The sequence below is a fragment of the Salvia splendens genome, chromosome 14 (genome assembly GCF_004379255.2).
Source record: "Salvia splendens isolate huo1 chromosome 14, SspV2, whole genome shotgun sequence".
Lineage (NCBI taxonomy): Eukaryota > Viridiplantae > Streptophyta > Magnoliopsida > Lamiales > Lamiaceae > Salvia > Salvia splendens.
The window spans coordinates 26,933,143-26,954,634 of NC_056045.1; the positions used below are offsets into that span (position 1 = coordinate 26,933,143).

Genomic DNA, 21,492 nt, shown 5'->3' on the forward strand with positions numbered 1-21,492 from the left:
AGTTGTTGAATTTTGTTCTGTAGTTCTTCTTTCAAGAAGATGCACCTGAGGTTTTGTAGATCTGTTGGATGAGATCATGATATGCATTGAATTGTGTTTTGTAGTCTTGTTTGAATGATTTCTCATTGAGTACAAAGTAAAGAATAGTCAATTCTGGAGTCGAGTACAATTCGTAAAACCCGTTTAGCCAAAAAGATAAGTATCTGATCAATGATAGCATCGAATTGATAAATAGTAACTAGAATTGTTTAAAACAAGATGGTGATCGTTTCTGGTGTTTTTCCCTTTTTATTGTGTGCATGTTGTAGAAGGGGTTTCACGCCAAGATGGGTTGCCCAGATTTAAAATAAGTTCGGTAATACCGTTACTGCCGTTATTCTATTTGTCGGTTGGTGTATGGAGCACGTACTTGTTTGTCCGCATACATTATATAAGTTTCACTTGCATTTATTTTCAGCTACATTTTTATATCCAGAGTTAGAGTGCATATCACGGCTTAGGCCACGTGTCGAATATGAAATGGGAGGGCGACTCTATTTTTTTAGATCTACGGTGTTCGTTAGGGTTTTGTCCTTGATAACACACCTTTTCCGCACGTTATTCGCTTTAATGTTTTTTACAGCTTTTAATGAAATCACTTACTATGTTTGTAGATGAATATTTAGGTAACATTACACACACATACATTTACTATGTGTGCGTCGGTCATGGATTCATTGTTTCTTTTCAATATCCATGATTTTTCAATACTTATTAGACAATTCTGATTCCATTCTAATTCCTACAGAATCGACAAGGATTATTTGAGTAATTATGAATGCATCTGCTTACTTCTTTGACAATTTATCCCACAGACATGAGCGTGTTGAAGTTATGTGCGTAGTATTGAATCTATTGATGAGTGGGTCCTATCAATTTCTTTTATATGCATAAAACTGGATTTTACTGACTTCTGAAGTCCGAAATTTAGCATTTTTCCAGGATAGTTGTTTCAGAAATGCATTCATGCTGATATTCTTCTGTCCAATTTTGATATATCTCAAAAATATTGGTAGTCACTTTCCTATAGTTATACATCTCTGCTTTGTCCTTATCATTACACATTATGTTATGCATATGTGTGGTATTTTGTTTTTCTTTATATATTTTTAGCACATGTAAAATTAACCTGTATATCTTGTGATATTCATATCAAGTAGTAGTATTTTTGCCAATTCATGTTTGCTATTTCCTCAACATTCTTGTTGCCTTCTTTTCCATTTTCCCTCTTCATTCTTTGTTTTTTCTCCTGATTGAATAGCTTCCATTCACAAACCTTCAGAAGAATATACATGTGCAAAAGAGTGCATTCCATGTTCTGGATGCAATTGAACACTAAGTTCTTTAATTGATGCATTACTTGTGATGAACGTTTAAATTCTGCATATCGTCTAATTTTGTTAATACCATGTTCCACATTCTATCTAATGCTGTTTTCTAAAACTTCTTCGATTTTTGTGTTTTCAGAACTGAAGACTGGTATATCTGAAAATGGCGTGTAATAAAGACGAAGGAATTGCAGAGTTCTCAAATGGTCAGGTTCACGAGTTTCAAAACAATGCACACCCGGCTTTTCCAGCTCAGTCTGTTCCAACTCCAAGCCCACCATTCTCTAATTCAAATGGTCCTTCCAGAAATCCGATGACCTCCATCTCTTGCTTCTTCCGACCAGACACATTCTGGACATTGTGCAATAGGTGCAACGTACAGTATGAGTACACAAACATTTCTTAATCAGACTCTTCTTTGCTACCGCTGTCATCAGCCCTATTTGGCGGCAGCTATACCTATACAGAGCCGCAGTTCACGCTCTCGTCCCTTCCCAAATCAACAACAACAAGATATGCACGCTGCGGCACAACCATCAGCTTCAAGAACCTCTCAAGCTCCTTCAGCTTCGCATACTGCTTCCCCTGTACTAAACAAAGAGAGGCCAGCCAAAAGGAGACGTAAAGATGGCCGAAAGTGTAATAATCACAATGAAGGAAGCCAAGGGGTAGCAGGAAGTGGGGTATATATGAAGATGGCTTCTGCAGATGCGAAGGGGAAATTTGTGGCCAAGCAGCACACAAGTACGAGGGAGTCATCTCAGAGAAACATGCGTGCTATGCTGACAGGGAAGACTAAGACAGAGATCCGTCACCTGCTAAATGAATGGGAGAAGGAAAAAGTGACCTCTTCTCTTTCGAATGGACAGGATATGGGCAATGTCGTGCATGCTTCGTGCAACAATTCCAGAATTCATCCAGAGACAAAAAATGAACGAAGTTGGAGCCTTTGAAATTGGTCACCTTCTCCATCCCATTTCCCCTGCGTTTCTATGACAGCAAAGGCCGACGATGATAATGCCCTCTTCGCAGTCTATGACAGCAGCCATGATGACATACGCGCATTCAAAATCTTCACCATATATAGCCACAGTAAATGCACAATTTGTCAGCAAAATATTTATTTCCTTTTTCCGATTTCTCCTTCAAAGCGTTTAGATTCTCCCATTTCAGTGTTCTTTAAATCTGAAATTCAGCATTGTTCAATGCATACTCTGTTGATCCGAGCACTCAAACACCATTGAAAATCCATTTATTTAGCTCTCCTTCTTTCTATTGTTCTTTATATATTATTTCAAAATTGTTTGTTTAGTTCCATTTTCAGTGGAGAATTTCATCAAAAGGTTCATCGGAAAATTTCTTCACGTGGAAAGGAGGTAATGCTGTGTATAGTTTATGTGTTTTTCAGCATTGATGGTTACTTGATTGTAATCTATACACAAGGATCATGCTTTTTGAGTTCACGATAAATTGCATGTTGATGCTGATAGGGAAGGCTAAGAAAGAGATCCGTCACCAGCTAAATGAGTGGGAGAAAGAAAAAGTGACCACTTCACATTCGAATGGACACGATACGGGCAATGTTGTGCATGCTTCGTGCAACAATTCCAGAATTTATCCAGAGACAAAAAATGAACGAAGTTGGAGCCTTTGAAATCCTCCACTTTCAAAGACACTGTTGTGGAAGTAAAGCATGATGATGATAATGGGTCACCTTCTCCATCACATTTCCCATTTCAAACCAACCCTAAAATCGTCGTGTAAATTTTGCGTTGATTGCATCAACAATGTCGATAAATATTCCACTAAACCCACATTTAATTGGTCTACTAACCTAATCTCCGTTGCAATTGCTGTTGCCCTTGTTGCTCCGCTCCCATCTTCTGCAATCCTGTTCACTCCTTTCAATCCCAAATCTTCTCCAACAACCACTCCCTTTTCACAGGCACAGAATCTCCCTACTGGATTGGAAAATGGGTAACTTTCCTCTCTCTGCCTAGTCTTATCCGAATTTTATACTTGTTTTCCCCTTTTTGTGTGTTGGTTCTTAATTCAGAGTGTTCATTAATAGTATTGGTATAATGTTTTACTAATTTGATGCTAAATTATTCCGATTGAGTTAGCACCATAATTAGTTTAGGTTTCCCAAATTCATGTTCCTGGTGATGGATGTTGGAATATATATAAACATATAAAATTAGGGGAATTTTGTGAGTCTCATAATAAAACTAGGGTTTGAAGTTTTCTTCATCATGATTGCATTTATTTTGAAGAAGGAAAATGTGGCATGTAATGTGTATTGGATTGGATGCAGAAAAATCAGATCTTGCCCTGCAATAAATCCAGGGTGTATATCCAGTAATCCCAGGTCATCGAATTTTTCGTTTCCATGATAAATCGAGGGCTACTCTTCAAGCGGTGCTGCCATTCAGGTCAGCGGTTCTCCTTTTTTTTTTTTTTTGATATTTCTGATGTTGGTTAAACCGGACTAGGGATCTAACTGTTCTATGGTATCATCAGCAATTCAAAGATGCAATCATAAAAACTCAGAAGAATGCCAAGATCCAGCTTGTCGAAGATACACCTACCGGTAACTCACTACTCGATAAAATTTTAGCACAACCATGTTATAGAACTGAGCTGGACAAGAGGCAATGCAAGTATCTGAGGATCTTGTGTATGCATTTTGCGGTGTTTGTTGTATTTGTATGTGCATAAATTTAAAACAAGGGGAATGATGTTGATTGAGGGTTTTGACTCCAACTAGTGAGGCCAATACCGGGTTTTTCTAATGTTGAGATGAGTTAAGATGCTTAGGTTGTTATATGTGATGATGTGAAGTAATCTTTTGATGAAAATGTGGATTGTGGGAATGATGCTGGGATGTATCTGCAGGCTTAGGTGGATGGAGGATTTGGTCGTGACGTTGTGGAGTTTCTGGTGAACGGAGACGTGGTTTCTTATAGAGCTATGGCGACCAAGGTAACGTACGTATACCCCTTCACCACAGCCTTGGGGGACTCGAAAGGGCAGGAAGAGAGGCTGATACAAATCGTCAATGAATTAGGCTGGTATGCTCCAAGGTTCGATTTGATGTGTAGATAGTGTTGCAATCATGCTCCTAAATGTCTAGTGATGAACATTTTCACAGGCAATATGGGATATGTAATCATAAACTGGAATTTTGTTTTGTTTGAAGAAAAACTCATTGATCAAATGTGCAGGAAAGTTAAAGCATCATTGATTTCTGTGTAAACAGGGAAAGTATTTGGCCACAAATAGCAATTTCGTTGGTAAGACTTTTTCTCGGCTAATAAGTTGGACGTTCAAGTCACCACAACCACAAGGGTAAATGAGATTGATCACTTTTTAAAGAATTTAAAAAAAATATGAGCTCGGGTTTTTTCAGGTTTTGTTTACTGAAAGACATAAATTACTTATTCTAACATTTTGCTTAATTTCCTCATTTTCTTCAACAAGGTTAATTACAGTATATAATTTGACTTGAAATAGGAATATTTTATAAACTAGTTTCACTATAACGAGCTTGGACAAATTTTTATGGAATTGGAATGCAATTTATATGTGAATTTGACATATAAAATAAATATAAGAGGTGTGTTATATTGCTAACTTTCTTAAAGTACTAACTCATTAACGCAATGTATTAAAAATGTCAACACAAATTTGTGTTAAATTTTAATATATTGTATTGACATTTTAAATATCAATGTCAACATATTGTATTAAAATGTCAACTAAGTTTATGTTGACATTTTAATGTTATTGTGTTGACATTTATAATACATTACATTGATGGCAACTTAAGAAAGTTAGGAACGGATAACACCTCGGAAGTATAAATACTAGTCGATCACACGCAAGTATATTTGGGATGAAAATCGATATTCTAGAAATTTCATGGACCAAAACTCAGAATTTTACAAGCATAGGGGTTAAATTGGCATTTTCGGAAACCTATAGTTTAGTTCATAAATCGCGCCAATTTGCGAAGAGCGAAAAACAATTGAGACACAAATTTTCCTGCTGAAATTTGTTTTGCGATGACTGTTATTGATGCACATGCAATCCTTTTTACGGAGATTTGGTATGATGAGAATCAAATAGCGCAGAAGGAATTTGGGATGATTTGATTGCTGCGGTACGATCTTGCTTCGTTTTCGTGTTGTTGATTGTGCTTAACCGGGGCTTGATTTTGTAATTGAAAGTTGAAAATATGATGTTGGAGGAATGGGTTACCTATTTTGATGAATATGCATATTTGAAGTGGATCCCGAGGCTTATTGATTATGAACTTTTAGATTTTTGTTTGTCATAGTTGAAAGCTTGCATATATTGTGTTGCTATGAATTGGTTAGGTTGTGTAGTTGAAAATTGAAGATATCGTGTTTAAATCGTTGCACGTTTCTATCATTTTACAGTAAGTAAGCAGAGATTGTTTCTTTCTGCATAATGTTGGTGGTATAGAATTGATATCTGCAACAAGTTCATTCACTCTAGCTTTCAGTAGTAGCAAACAACTTGAAGCAAAACATATCAGCATATTTTTTTAGTTGAGATCATTGTAATTAACCATGTCCATCAGAGACTTTCTGAGCACTTGAAGCAAGATATAGGATCCGAGTCCGACATTAATTGTTACTACATGTTTGGCATAACATTTACATACAAAAGGGGAATGGAATTCAGTGTTGAAAATCATGCGGATTTAAGAGTGAAAATGTCAGTTTATCAAAAACCTTGGAGTATCATTTATGGGTTAGGTACTTTGGATTTATGAGTAACTGTAATGTTTTTATTAGCTTGGTGTATCCGTGTATGCATGCCCAAAGTTCAATAAAACTGATTAGCTTTCTATTTTTGGTTTATAAGGGATTAAAAAGAGCAACACATAATTTTATAAACTCATCAAACTGTAATTGATTTCCTTCAGAAGCAATGCACAGAGTTGGTGGTAATGCTTTTTTAATAGAGCAGCTGCTGGAACTCTGCAGCACGAGAACTCTAAGCACGTAGGTCTAACTGGGGCTATGATTAAGGAAGAAATGTGGAGTGGAGGTGATATAACTGTCTAGTCGATGAGGAATTGCCTAGTACATGTATACTCTCTTTACTTAATAGCTATAACTGATACGAGCTTGTGGCAAAGTACTCTGCATTATTTGAAACGGAAAAACTGGTGTATAACTGATGTAAAAGAGAGTAATTAATAAGGCCGAGCTACCAGATCATCAGAAGCTCATTTGCTTCGTACTTGAATGTATAAAAAGCACGCAAATGAATCGCCACGTATCCTTAGGTTAAGATATAGACATGGGCACTGGATCCTTCCTCCATAAAGTGCATATGGTTTTGTTTACATATATTTCTTGCTTAAATCATTTAGGATGACATATCACCATATCCCCCACTAGTGCCTTGACTCTGGATCCTCTTTTGCTGTATCCATGTATCCTAAAATTTAGCAAGCAAGAAGTCGAACTCTAGATACTTATGCCGGAGTATATCATATAACTGAAAGGACTGAAATCTGAATTGTCCATATATGCAAGTTAGTTTTACAACTACCTGACGACAAGCTGGTGACTTACGTATTTGTTGTAATACAGTCTCTGGAAAAGGTGATGAGATTCTAGATCTGTCATCAATATACTAAGCATTTCCTTTTTTCGGTACACGTGTTTATGTTTTTGTGCTTATATACTTATTTATGGATATGGAATTCACAATCTCATTATATTATGTGTCATTTACACTGTGATATAGCTATGCTGCTTCTCTAAGCTGTTGCATTGTCTCTAGGCACGAATACTACTACGACACAGCAGCCTCAAAATCTATTTTATGCACTATATCTTGCGTTCGATTTTTAAATAGATATGCACTTGTTATGGTGTCATATGAGTTAGGTTCAAGTGATGAATGTGAGCTGTTGCAGGTGGATTGAATGAAACTTGACCGATGAATAAATCCCATTTGATGTTTAACTGTTTTACTTTGCAGATGACACTGAATCTGCAAGAAATGGATATTCTAGCAATTTTATTTGTGTAAAAGGCTAGTTTTTCCCCCTTGCTTCTGGAGAACGTTGTAACAGGATCAAATTCAGTGAATTCTGTATCTAACATCATCATCATCTATGACTTTTTTTTCCATTTTTCTTATATTGCTGCAGATAATCCATTCAACTCATTCTACCTCATCAATGTATATCCTTTGCATTCAGACTCATCACAGAGTGGACACATGCTTCACCGATAGAAGCTGGCCTCACGGATGCCAAGCTGCAGAATGACCAAAATGCCCTCTTCGCGGTCTATGACAGCAGCCATGACGACATACGCGCATTCAAAATACAGCCACAGTAAATGCAGTTTTCCTCTCTAGAGTTTGAGAATCTTATGCCAACTGCCATAAATCAGTGTGATCTGTAAAACTAAATTTAATTAATGCACACTCTCGCTCATAGATTCTGCAGATGTGGAAATCATTAATGGCATTACTAGTCATTTGCTTAATTGTACACTATTATAGAAATTAATTCAACTCAACACTTATTTTTGAATAATCTCATCAACGTTTCTATATAGAGTATTGTAGATGCTATACCAAGTGAAAATACATGGATGCGGTGTGTCGCTTCGATTTATATAAATTACATACAAGCTTCCGAACGTGCATGTTGAATATATCGAGGTAGTAGTGACATACTTTTTTTTTTTTAAAAAGAGGATCAATAATAATGTTACACGGTATACTTTATCGCACTAAGTTTAACATCAACGAGCCTATATTTGGAAATTCAGAAAATTAAGCATTCACAGCATAAAATTTATTAATTTCAAATTTAATTACAAACAGTGAATTGAGTTAACATTCTAACCAGGCTTAATTTTAACCATGGTTAGGGTTTTAACTCGGACATTTCCAAAACTCTCCCCCCAAAAAGGGTGGGCATTCACCACCTTAAATAGAGGAAATTCAGAGTTATTTTTAATGCATAATTTATCAGCAAAATATTTATTTCCTCTTTCCGATTTCTCCTTCAAAGCGCTTAGATTCTCCCATTTCACTGTTCTTTAATTCCGAAATTCAGCATTGCTCAATGCCTACTCTGTTGATCCGAGCACTCAAACACCATTCAAAATCCATTTATTTAGCTCTCCTTCTTTCTTTTGATCTTAATATATTATTTCAAAATAATTTTATTTAGTTCCTTCTCAGTGAAGAATCTCATCAAAAGGTTCATCAGAAAATTTTTTTTCACGTGGAGAGGAGGTAATGCTGTGTATAATTTATGTGTTTTTTTAGCATTGATGGTTATTTGATTGTAATCTATGCACAGGATCATGTTTTTTTGAGTTCACGATAAATTGCATGCTGCTGATGATTTTGGGAAATTGGGGTTTTGTTTGAATCAATGCGTTGGTGTGCTTGCATGTTTTGATCAGGGCTGACGATTTGTGAGTTGATTGTAGTGATGTCCAATTCTGAATTGTTGTATTTCCTGCCTGATTTATTCATAGCTAATCGGTTTTATAAGCATAAACCTTTTGCCCTTTGTAATCTGAAGTGTGTTTATATGGAGAGTTTGCTTCTCGTGATCCTCTTTTTGGTTTTGGTAATGAGGGGAATAGATTCTATTGTATGAAGAGATTGAAATAATTTTTGTGCTCTTACTGCTTGTTGTGAGTTGTTAAATTGTGTTCTGTAGTTCTTCTTTCAAGAAGATGCATCTGAGGTTTTGTAGATCTGAAGCATGTATGAGATCATCATATGCATTGAATTGTGTTCTATAGTCTTGTTTGAATGATTCTCATTGAGTACAAGTAACGAATAGTCAATTCTGGTGGAGAGTGAAATTCGTAAAACCAGTTTAGCCAAAAAGATAAGTATCTGATCAATGATAGCATCGAATTGATAAATATTAGTTAGAAATTTTTAAAACAAGATGTGATCATTTCTGGTGTTTTTCCTTTTTTATTGTGTGCGTGAAGTAGAAGGGGCTTTCACGCCAAGATGGGTTGCGCAGACTTAAAATAAGTTCGGTATTTGGTTGGGGCACGTACTTGTTTGTCCGCATACATTAAATAAGTTTCACTTGCATTTATTTGCAGCTACACTTTTATATCCAGAGTTAGAGTGCATATCACGGCTTAGGGGCCACGTGTCGGATATGAAATGGGAGGCCGACTCTATATTTTAGATCACAGTGTTCGTTTGAAGTTTGTCATCGATACCACACCTTTTCTGCACGTTATTCGCTTTAATGTTTTTTGCAGCTTTTAATGAAATCAGTTACAATGTTTGTAGATGAATATTTAGGTAACATTACACAAACACACACTATGTGTGCGTTGGTCATGGATTCATTGTTTCTCTTTAATATCCATGCTTTTTCAATAATTATTTGACAATTCTGATTCCATTCTAATTCCTACGGAACCAGCGAGGATTATTTGAGTAATACTGAATGCATTTGCTTACTTCTTTGACAATTTATCCCACAAACATGCACGTGTTCAAGTTATGTACGTAGTATTGAATCTATTGATGAATAGGTCCTATCGATTTCTTTTATATGCATAAAACTAGACTTTCCTGACTTCTGAAGTCCGAAGTTTAGCATTTTTCCAGGATTGTTGTTTTAGAAATGCTTTCATGCTGATATTCTTCTGTCCAATTTTGATATATCTCATAAAGATTGGTAGTCACTTTCCTATAGTTATATATCCCTGCTTTGTCCTTGTCATTACATATTATGTTATGTATATGTGTGGGCTTTTGTTTTCCTTTATATTTTTTTAGCACATGCAGAATTGCCATGTATATCTTGTGACATTCATATCAACTACTAGTATTTTTGTCAATTCATGTTTGCTATTTCCTCAACATTCTTGTTTCCTTTATTTTGATCTCTTTGAAGTATCCAAGCATAAAGAAGTTTCGTTCAAGTTAACATCCACATAATGAAATGGAAATTAGAGTTTTTCAGTATTTATCAATGAACTATCTAATTCAAATGATGCCCCTTGCATTTTTCAAGTGAACTGTGTGTTCTGTTGATGTTCCTTCTTTTCCATTTTCCTGTTTCATTATCTGTTTTTTCTCCTGATTGAATAGCTTCCATTCATAAACCTTCAGAAGAATATACATGTGCAAAACAGTGCATTCCATGTGCTGGATGCAATTTCCACAGTTCTGAACACAAAGTTCTTTTAATTGCTGCATTACTTGTGAAGAATGTTTAGATTCTGCATATCGTCTAATTTTGTTAATACGCTGTTCCATATTCCATCTAATGCTGTTTTCTAAAACTTCTTTGATTTTTAGGATTTCTGAGCTGAAGATTGGTATATCTGAAAATGGCGTGCAATAAAGATGAAGCTGTCAGGGCAAAAGGAATTGCAGAGAAGTTGCTACTACAGAGAGATATTTTTGGAGCTAAAAAGTTTGCTTTAAAGGCTCACAGCCTCTTTCCTGAGCTTGATGGTCTGTCTCAGTTCCTTGAGATCATTGATGTGTATGTAGCACATGAGAAGAAAATAAATGGAGTATCAAACTATTATGGAATGTTTGGGGTAGATCCACTTTCTGATGAAGATATTATAAAGAAACAATACAAAAGAATGGCTCTCTTTCTTCATCCTGATAAAAACAAGTCTGTAGGGGCTGCTGGAGCATTCCAAATATTATCTGAGGCATGGGGTGTATTGCGAGATAAGGATAAGAGAAGTGAATATGACCTGAAAGTGAACATACGATCTTCAAATCAGACTGCCAGATTCAGTACATCAAATTTTCAGCAGTCGCCACCATTCTCTAACTCGAATGGTCAGGTTCACAATTTTCAAAACAATGCACGCCCAGCCTTTCCTGCACAGTATATTCCTACTCCAAGCGCACCATTCTCCAATTCGAATGGTCCTTCCAGAAGACCGATGACCTCCAGCTCTAGCTTCTTTCGACCAGACACATTCTGGACATTGTGCAATGGGTGCAACGTGCAGTATGAGTACACAAACATATTTCTCAATCAGACTCTTCTTTGTCGCCGCTGCCGTCTGCCCTTTTTGGCGACAGCTATACCTGATCCACCTGTACATAGCCGCAGTTCACGCCCCCGTCCCTTCCCAAATCAACAACAGCAAGATATGCACGCTGCTGCACAGCCATCAGCTTCAAGAACCTCTCAAACTCCTTCATCCCATACATCTAAGAAGGAAGCCAAAAGAAGGCATGAAATGCCTATTAACATGGAGAAAGAAAATGGTCCTTCAAGTGTGCCAGAAAAAGCCGAAACAGCTTCAGCTTCGCATACCACTTCCCCTGTACTAAACAAAGAGAGGCCAGCCAAAAGGAGACGTAAAGATGGCCAAAAGTGTGATGATCACAATGAAGGAAGCCAAGGGGTAGCAGGAAGTGGGGTATATATGAAGAAGGCTTCAGCAGATGCTAAAGGGAAATTTGTGGCCGAGCAGCCCAAAAGTACAAGGGAGTTATCTCAGAGAAACATACGTGCTATGCTGATAGGGAAGGCTAAGACAGAGATCCGTCACCAGCTAAATGAATGGGAGAAAGAAAAAGTGACCTCGTCACTTTCAAATGGACAGGATACGGGCAATGTCGTGCATGCTTCGAGCAACAATTCCAGAATTCATCCAGAGACAAAAGATGAACCGAAGTTAGAGCCTTTGAAATCCTCCACTTTCAAAGAGACTGTTGTGGAAGCGAAGCCTGATGATTTTGTCTCCATGAGTGTTCCAGATGCAAATTTCCATAATTTTGATGATGGCAGGGTAGAGAACTCATTTGCTAATAACCAGGTATGGGCTGCATATGATGATGATGATGGCATGCCTCGTTATTATGCTATGATTCATCGTGTCATATCCAGGAGCCCATTCAAGATGCAAATAAGCTGGTTAAATTCCAAATCCACTTCTGAATTTGGATCCCTTGACTGGGTTGCTTCTGGCTTCACCAAGACTACTGGGAATTTCAGGGCTGGTAAGTTTGTAGTCAGTGAAAGACTAAACTCTTTCTCTCATCCAGTTACTTGGAAAAAGGGATTAAGAGGAGTTATCCACATTTTGCCAATAAAGGGGGAAGTTTGGGCGTTGTACAGGAACTGGTCCGCTGATTGGGACGAGAACACACCAGATGAAACAATACACAAATATGATCTGGTAGTGGTACTTAAAGACTACAATGAAGAAACAGGTGTTTCAGTTGCTCCTCTTGTTAAAGTGGCAGGGTTCACCTCAGTGTTTAACCAGCTTCCGGATCAGAGAGGGATCAAGACCATTCCAAGAGAAGAGATGTTTAGATTCTCCCATCAGGTCCCATTTCACTTCTTGAATGGTCTAGAAACTGAAAATGCACCTAAGAATTGCTATGAACTGGATCCTGCTGCTCTCCCTTTGGAACTTCTTAACGCGATTACAGATGTTAAGTCGGCCGAGCAAGTAGTTGCTGATCCTGGGATGCTTAGAGAACCAGGCCTCAGAAATGGGATGAAGACAGAATCCTGTCCAATAAAAGCCCATACAAATCAGAGAAGTGGAGTTGAAGATACCAAGCATGTTTTAACATATAGTAGGAGAAACAAAGGAAAGAAGTAAGTGTTATGACCAGCATTAAGATTATAAGTTTTTCTGAGGAAACTGTGTAAGCATACTGAGTATGTTCAAATGTTTCAGCTCAAAACAGCTGCGCAGAAATTGTAGTATTAGTACTGATTTTTGACTGAAACTGGGTTAATTGCATGGTGTTACATTGAGGCTGAGTAAATTTTGAGATCATACATATATATGTAACAGTTGATTTTTTTTATTCTTTAGTCCAGAATTTTAATATGATGGGACACCAAAGAACCTTCTAAACTGAAAAATAATTGGAAACAAAGATAAAGCATATGTCACGTAAATTGCACAAAATATGCACGACATTTGATTAATTAATATATTAGTAATAAACATTCCCCCCATTTCATACATTTTTACTAAACAAAGTACTTTGCAAAGTGGTAGTAATTTGAATTTATTCAGAAGTATATCACAATTGAAAAGCATCGACTTGTAAAATGTATATTGTTGATATTTTTGTCAATTAAATGACATTATTTTTATAAATCGATGATAAATTTCACAACAGTAGTATAAGATACAATTTCATCAAAAAGTGTTGTCAACTCATGAGATAACTGCCACCCTATATCTTCCCGACTAATTTTTAAAATTGGGTGCGAAAATATGACATGACTTAATAAATTTTTTGGGCAATTTGCCTTAATTAATTTAGATGACAAGAATCCGGATCCCCAACCCGACCCGACTCGACCCGACTCGACCCGACCCGCTGCGCCTCTCTCTAAACTCTACAGCAGTGAACCGATTCGCTCTTCCAACTCCCCTCCCTTGCCATTTCTACTATCTCTCTCCCAACTCCCTCTTTCTCTCTCTAGGTAATAAAGAAATCGAAAAATAATGGCAACAATTACCCGATTGTGCAGAAGAATACTGCCCCGCACCCAATCCACCTGGGCTCCGGGCCGGGCTTTCTCAGCAGAAGCAGCTCAAGCTGCAGAAACCCCGCCCCCACCGGCTCCGCTTATCCGCGAGTCGCCGGATCGAGTGAAATGGGACTACCGGGGCCAGCGTAAGGCCATACCTCTGGGCCAGTGGGCCCCCAAGGTCGCCGTCGACGCCTACGTCGCGCCCAACGTCGTCTTGGCCGGCCAAGTCGTGGTCTGGGACGGCGCTTCCGTGTGGCCCGGCGCTGTTCTTCGCGGTGACCTTAACAAGATCTCTGTTGGATTCTGCTCCAATGTGCAGGAGCGCTGCGTTGTGCACGCCGCCTGGTCTTCTCCTACGGGTAATTTGATTTTACATTCTGATTGTGGTTAATTAGGGTTCAATTGATTGTCTCTTTTGGCTTGTTTTGGTTTAGATTTAGAATTAGGTATATACAGGCTGCCCAAAACTGAATTGTATGCACATTTGTGTGATAGGTAAATGCAAATCAAAATCAAAATGCCATAACCTAATTTTGATCCCTTATTTGTACTAGTCATTTTATGCATTACAATGTGAAAAGTTGTTCGATTTGGCTGATGAATGTCGAAGAGGCAGTATAGACTTAAAGCCTTTAACTAGGAATCTGCAATTTATGAATTCCCATTTTTCTGTATAGAAACATGTGCTTTCCTGCTACTGCTACATATAACAATTGATATTTGAGAGTCACTGCTTTCCATATGAATGATCAACAATATTAGCGAAATGGTTTGGGTGTGAAACAAGTGGTTACTATGCTCAGAAGATCCCATATGAGTAACACTTCCTTAGTTTGTATAGTTAGACCTTAACATATAATGGTGAGGTTAGGACACATGTTGCTGTATACTTGTATAGTGATTTTTAATAGTTCAATGAGTAGATTTCATTGTGCTATCTGCTATTTCAGTTGGGGCTGAAAGCTGAATCAACTGAATGAACCAATTAGTGGTTACACTGCCCAATTGCTGCGTTTAGAAGCTTCAGTTTACTGGAGCATGATCTTGGACTTTGACTTTCCCTTACTTTTGGCTTTATACCATAGTAAAAAAACGTACGGGTACATAGGAGATCTAGCATAAGACTCAATCTTGAATCCCTCTTTAATCTTTGCTGCTGAGGTTGTAGGCTATTTTTTTAAGTAAATGATACTCATTTACTCTTCAGCTCAACCTCCTTCGTCTATGATGTGACCTGCCAACTGAATTCCTACTTTTCTGAATTGTTGTTAATATATGATGCCTGAAACTTAAATTGCCTTTGGGATAGTAGGTTCCTGACAGGGAGTATAATAGTCTTATGATGATCCACAAAAACGGAACTTTACAAATTGAACTCCTATAAAGTTTTTTTTTTAATTAAATATTCATTTTTCTGAATAATACCTTTTGTTCGTTGGTTATCTAATTTATGCCCACATAAGAACGAATAAGTGAATATAATGAAAAATAACTAATTATCCATATGACACAACTCTACACTCTGTTTTGCTCTTGATATCTTAGTACGGAGTATAATATTGAGTGTGGTTAGGTCATCAAATTTGTAGGCTTGAATTCTTCTCTGCAAGTGTTTGATGAAACATATGACAGAAAAGCTCTAGCTGAACATTGCATCTTTGACAGGTTTACCAGCCGAAACACTAATTGAGAGGTTCGTCACAATTGGTGCATACAGTCTGCTGCGCTCTTGCACAATAGAGCCTGAATGCATTATTGGGCAGCACTCGATTCTAATGGAAGGTTCCTTGGTCGAAACACATTCCATCCTTGAGGCTGGATCCGTTGTTCCACCAGGAAGGAGAATACCAAGTGGGGAGCTGTGGGCAGGAAATCCTGCAAAGTTTGTGAGGGTTTTGACTCATGAGGAGACACTAGAGATCCCTAAACTTGCTGTCGCGATAAACGACCTGAGCAGAAACTACTGCTCTGAGTTTTTGCCTTATTCAACTGCATATTTGGAAGTGGAGAAATTGAAGAAATCTCTAGGTATTCCCATTTGAAGTGTGATGTAATGCTGGGCTTCCTTTTTGTGAAAGAAATAAGCAACCATGAGACGCTAATGAGGCGTTCAACTGTTCCTGCCTTGTATGTTTTGTTTAGCACTTTACTAAATGGGGGATATGAAACGGTTTCTTGACTTCTTTGATAAGTATTTGCCAATTATCTACGACATACTGATTCACGGGTTTGCAATTCTTGAATGTTCTATTCAATCCTATCATTAAAGGATGGTTCATATATAGTAAGTACTACATTCTTTTTTTCTCTATTGGGTGTTATAAACAAGGATTTATAGCCATCCTTGTTTCTCTACAAATTGCTTTAGAGGATGTTTGCTTTTTATCCCTTTTAACAACAGAAATAAAAGATGACATAATATGGATATATGGACATAACAATAATTAAGCATGAAAATATAATAAAACTGAGAAATAAATTAGAGAATGGTTTCTTTCCACACAAAAAGATTAAATGTTTGGACTTTACATACAGTAGACCTGTGAGTCATATAATTATCTTTTATGGACCTTGGAAGCTTAAAGCTCTAGGAAATTTACATACCTTCCTTCCACCTACGCCGCAACAATCTAGAGAAGACCCGATTATCTAATATTGTGGTGGTGGCGGAGGGTAGGACATGACTAACTAAACAGTACTGTAGACATGCTGACCGCAGTGGACAAGATCGCCTTCTTCGTTATCTTGTTCATACAAGTTCAAATCCCCACGGCAAATTTCCCCAGCGCAGTAAGTACCCCCGAAAGCAACCCCAGGAAAGTTCTTCAGAAGAGGTGAGCTATCAATACCATGGAGTCCAAAGAATGATTCACCCAGGCCACAAGTAGTAAAGATAATGCAACCAAACACGTTACTTTTGTCACAGTGATCAACATCACTCATGTAGTTGTTTCCGCAGTCGCAATCTAGATGCCTGAGGTTATTTGAAACTTTGGTGCAAGATGACAAGGCAGCTCCTGAATCCGAGATATAAAAACGGAAGGAGTCACCAGTTTTGATGCCAACAGAATTCACAATCAGATATTCTTCATCCCCTCTGGAAAAAAGTAAATTAAATTTATCCACAACTGAAGACGACAAGTATACAGACTTTCGATATTTCAAGCAAATCAAAGAATGCACTTCGTGCTAAAGCATAACATCCATGGACTTAAGAAAATAAGTTCACTTGGGAAATTTAGTATAGAGAGGGAGAGGTGACTTAGACCTTTGCCTTTAAAAATTCACACACGAAAATTAACTTTGTAAAAAAGTACTATTCATTCGGTATTCCTAATTTCTACGAGTAATAGTACTTTGCTCCAAGTAAGTCGAACCTATAATTTGGACAGAGAAATTATAAAAAGATGAGGAGAATAGCATAGAATTGTGTATTACCCCCGCACTTCATGGAATTCAAGAAATTGCATCCGTCTTACGGTTTCCATCCCAACTGAGCATTTTCTTCTTTTGGTTACTCCAATATAGAAAGCTGGATACTGTATACGATTTCCTAGCTGCACAATTATGTAAAACAAAAGAATAAATAAGCAATAAGTTATGAAAGATTTGATAGAAAACTGCTTTCCTGCTGCTTTGCTTCAAAGAAGAAATTGTATCATAGAGGATTAATCAAAAACTTAATCCAGACAAGACGAAACACTCTGACTTCTGTGTAGCATCTACTAAGAACAACAGGGGTGAGGAAAGATAGTTACAACAGCAGTTAACTAGCAAAAGAAAAGCTATTACCTCCAGAAAGAAAGAAAGAAAGAAAAAGAGAAAATCAATATTATGAAAGGAGATTCATCCAGTTTCTATCTAACTTTACCTGCCACGCAAAAGTACTAAAATTAATTTAATGGACGCTTCTTTCAATGTTCAGTAACTTCTCAATTGAGGAACAAAATAACAACATCATGACAAGATTGAGAGTAGACAACAGATACCTCAATTACCTCATCATAAATTTCTTCTAAAATTGCTTGGCCATCAAGATGCCCACGAACCGTTTCTCTAGATGCAGTGAGCAAGGTAGAACTTTTCCGACATTTAACAGAAGCAGCTCTGTAGGTGGGACCAATTGGTGATACACCAGGTGATAACCTGACATGGAATTTAGTTTCTCCAATATCTGCAAATAGTAATACAAACAAACAACTGTGGTATTGAAAACTGATTTCAACTCAACAGGGACATCAATTTTGTTAATAGTTTTTGAGATTCTTGATAAAAAAAATTCTCACAGGGAAAAATGAGGGATGAACTCACCCAACGGTTTGTTAGCATCCCTTGCAAATACTAGGGCAACTGCAGCACAACCAGAGTTTGGCTGATTGGTAATGGTCTTTCCACTATCACTTCTATACAGAAATTGACAGCCTCCGTCACCAACGATGAATGTATCCTCAGAAAAGGCATATTCTATGAACAACCAACAAAGAGGGTGTAACTTATACACTGTGATTAGGTTGAAACATCAAAAGTCAAGTTTCATGAAATTTAGAATCTTAGATCTAGTACACATTAATGCACTTTAATCACTATTTGCATTCTGATTCAAATACAGATGTATATAGTAAAAAATGAGTGTGCAAGAACATCTAGTCACAGGTTACTCACCAAGTGTTTAAAGAACTGGATTGATGTCTGTTTCCCGATCCTAAAACATCAAATAGTTCTAATGTCAGACACACATTGCATTATCTATCGAAGTATATAACACTGTATCTGACCTTATAATGTTATAAAAAAATTATGCCTACTGCATGCATCTATCTTACTGAATTACTTCACTTCCTATTTTGAATCTAGTAAAGTGGCTAGTTTTCTTTTGGCACGAGTTTCTGCTACCATGCATTTTTGCTGAGACCATGATACAATACTTGAAAGGTATTCATAGGAGAGGTCCAAACAGCTTGCACCAAGCTAGAAAATTTAAATAATTTAAGCACACGTTAACATTTATACTGGGAAAATGTATATCATTTAGAAGCACCAGTCAGAAGTGAATAGATGACCAAAAGAAAAGTTCAGAACTTCAACTGACAGAAAACAATATTATTCCAGCAGGAGATGCAGGAGATGAGACAGTTGATGTAGCTTCTCTGATATCCATCACAAAGTCGTCAATAAGAATGCCCTGAGGTCCCTAACAAGTAACATTGTAAGCATTTTAGACATATCAATAGCATAGTGAAGTTTATCCCTATATTCATTTTAGACATAATTGTCATTAAATAATTTAGGTGGAGATAGCTATATTTACCTTGATTCTGAACAACAGAGGGATTATATGGGCCTTTAGTCCTGGTAAAAATCCAATTGTCAATGAAATGCCCCCCTTTTGCTCGAGCAACTCGGCACCACCATCCTCCTCTGTTATTTCCCCTTGAAACTAGAACAAAACCGAACAACTAAAAACTAGAACTAATAAAAGAAAGCCAATCATCCCCACATACATATATAATATGAAGGCACCTAATCTGACAATTGAAAAACTAAAGAAGCGATATTGCATAATATAGCAATTTCATTTGAGAGAAACCCTATTTTTACAAAATAATCTCATAGAACGTAAAGGATTTAGCTTTATGGTTTCTTTTACCTCTACAAACTGATCTGTGAGCACATCCTTGCCAATAACACCCTTACACACATTTACAATTATAGGAATACCGGAACCAAATTTCCCTTCAATCTGCAAAATTAACTTTTTTTAGCTATCTAGCCAGTAAAAATAGGCAGATTAACTCCCCTAAACATCTACAGATTTAACAGTAGAGTGAGGGGTCATAACAGTTTGAAAGCCGCTTCCAAGCAAACGTAGGGACCAATTGAGGCCATCACGAAATGAGGGCGAATAGGTTCATGTAAGACCTTGTCCATAACCTCATTCACAGCATTCTACAACCATAACAGGTGAATAAATTGTCATGGAGAGACCAAGATGATTAAACTGATGGGGTAGGGTAGACAACACAAAATGAGCTTAGCCAAAAACCGTTGGGTTAAACAACACAAAATGGCCTTGTCCATAACCTCATTCACAGCATTCTACAGCCATAACAGCTGAATATATTGTAATGGAGAGACCAGGATGATTAAATTGATGAGGTAAACAACACAAAATGAGCTTAGCTAAATGTATAAAAACTTCTTACACCATAGTTCCTTTTGTTCATAGTTCTCGTTGTCCTTACACAGTTGCAAACACCACAATCATGACTTACAAAAATAAAACATAGATATACGCCAACGAGACTTCCACACAAGACATAGGCTGAGTTAATCTGGTGATCCTTATAAGCGTCTTTCGTGTCATTAATTATTGATATGTCGAAAGAAGTGAACTTCCAATATCATTCCAGCAAATTCTAGACCTATTGTAAGCCTAAATTCCAAGGTTAAAATCTTTAATTTTCCATAATTCATAAAAAAACAGACAATCTGTAATGCAAGATCACTTATTTGGCCCTAAAATTGGGTAAGTGGCAAAGGAAATACTAAGATTTAAGAGCAATTATGAACCTCAAGGGTAGGGTTAAAAGAAACGGCAGAGCGGAGCTTGGGAACAGAGAGAACGAGGTGGCAGACGGAGCTCCAGGAGCGGCTAACGCAGGCCGCGGATGCAAAGGATAGCGCAGGTAAGCGACTGAGAATGTTTTGCATGAGATCGTCGCCTAAATCGTCGATCGAAGCCATATTATTTGGGCTTCTGCTTCCAGATTTGTCCTTCGTTTTCGACATTTTCATCACTGATGGAAGAAGGGATTGATAGAAATAGCAATAGCAATAGCAATAGCAATAGCAATAGCAATAGCGAGGGCTCAAAATTGTTGAGGGCTGATATAAGGGCAAATTCGTGAGATGGTTTGTTTATCACATTTTATTAAACTTTTATACTCCTTGTTATTCTCATTTGAAATAGGGGGGCAAATTGTGTAGGTCCGGATTGAGTTGTTATCAAGTCGACATGCAATCCCAAATCTACTCCGAGCAGACTTGGGATTAGTTGTTATCAAGACTCCATCGTTCTTCTTCTTCTTCAATAACAACCTCTTTTGATCATCTCTTCCAAACCTCACCACGAAGCCTCATGTCTCATCTTCAGCACAGAGAGCTTGCTCTGAGGGTGATCAAGAATTGCAGTGATGAAGTTGAAGAGATACTCATGGAGAGAAGGGCTGCCATTATCAGTGGAAGATTTAAAGGGAGGCAGCTTTTCGCAGCGGCCGAGGAATTCAATGGCCGTGGTGGGGAGAGGAGAGGGAGAAGGGAGTCTTGTGATTCTAGCGAATCTTGTTCGTTGCCGGAGGAGAAGAGGGTGGTGGAAGTGGCTGTCGTGGGAGGAGGCCGAAGGAAAAGAGTGGCGGCCGGAAGGTGGTGAAGGCTAGTTTAGGTCTAGTCTTGATTGTTTTGGCACTTGTGCTCTTTTGCATCAGCTGCAATGGCAACAATGTTGAGGACTTTATTTTAGTCCCTACATGATAATTACACATTCATGTCGGTTTAGTTGTTATTGAATTGAATTTGTTTAGTGATGCA

General features: G+C 37.5%; 2 protein-coding genes and 1 pseudogene across 2 annotated transcripts; 2 read left to right on the forward strand and 1 right to left on the reverse strand.

Annotated features, from left to right (window-relative positions):
• The first annotated feature begins 8,350 nt into the window (after positions 1 to 8,350).
• Positions 8,351 to 13,192, forward strand: LOC121763392. Its single transcript, XM_042159403.1, has 2 exons — positions 8,351 to 8,666; positions 10,722 to 13,192. The coding sequence occupies exon 2, from the start codon at positions 10,754 to 10,756 to the stop codon at positions 13,010 to 13,012; it is 2,259 nt and encodes a 752-aa protein (XP_042015337.1). The 5' UTR covers positions 8,351 to 8,666; positions 10,722 to 10,753; the 3' UTR covers positions 13,013 to 13,192.
• A 607-nt stretch (positions 13,193 to 13,799) lies between these two features.
• On the forward strand, positions 13,800 to 16,140 carry LOC121765992 (gamma carbonic anhydrase-like 2, mitochondrial). The gene is made up of 2 exons (XM_042162312.1): positions 13,800 to 14,264; positions 15,571 to 16,140. Exons 1-2 carry the CDS (start codon positions 13,877 to 13,879, stop codon positions 15,945 to 15,947), a joined length of 765 nt encoding a protein of 254 aa, XP_042018246.1. The 5' UTR covers positions 13,800 to 13,876; the 3' UTR covers positions 15,948 to 16,140.
• A 240-nt stretch (positions 16,141 to 16,380) lies between these two features.
• Positions 16,381 to 20,884, reverse strand: LOC121763287 (annotated as a pseudogene).
• Positions 20,885 to 21,492: the final 608 nt, after the last annotated feature.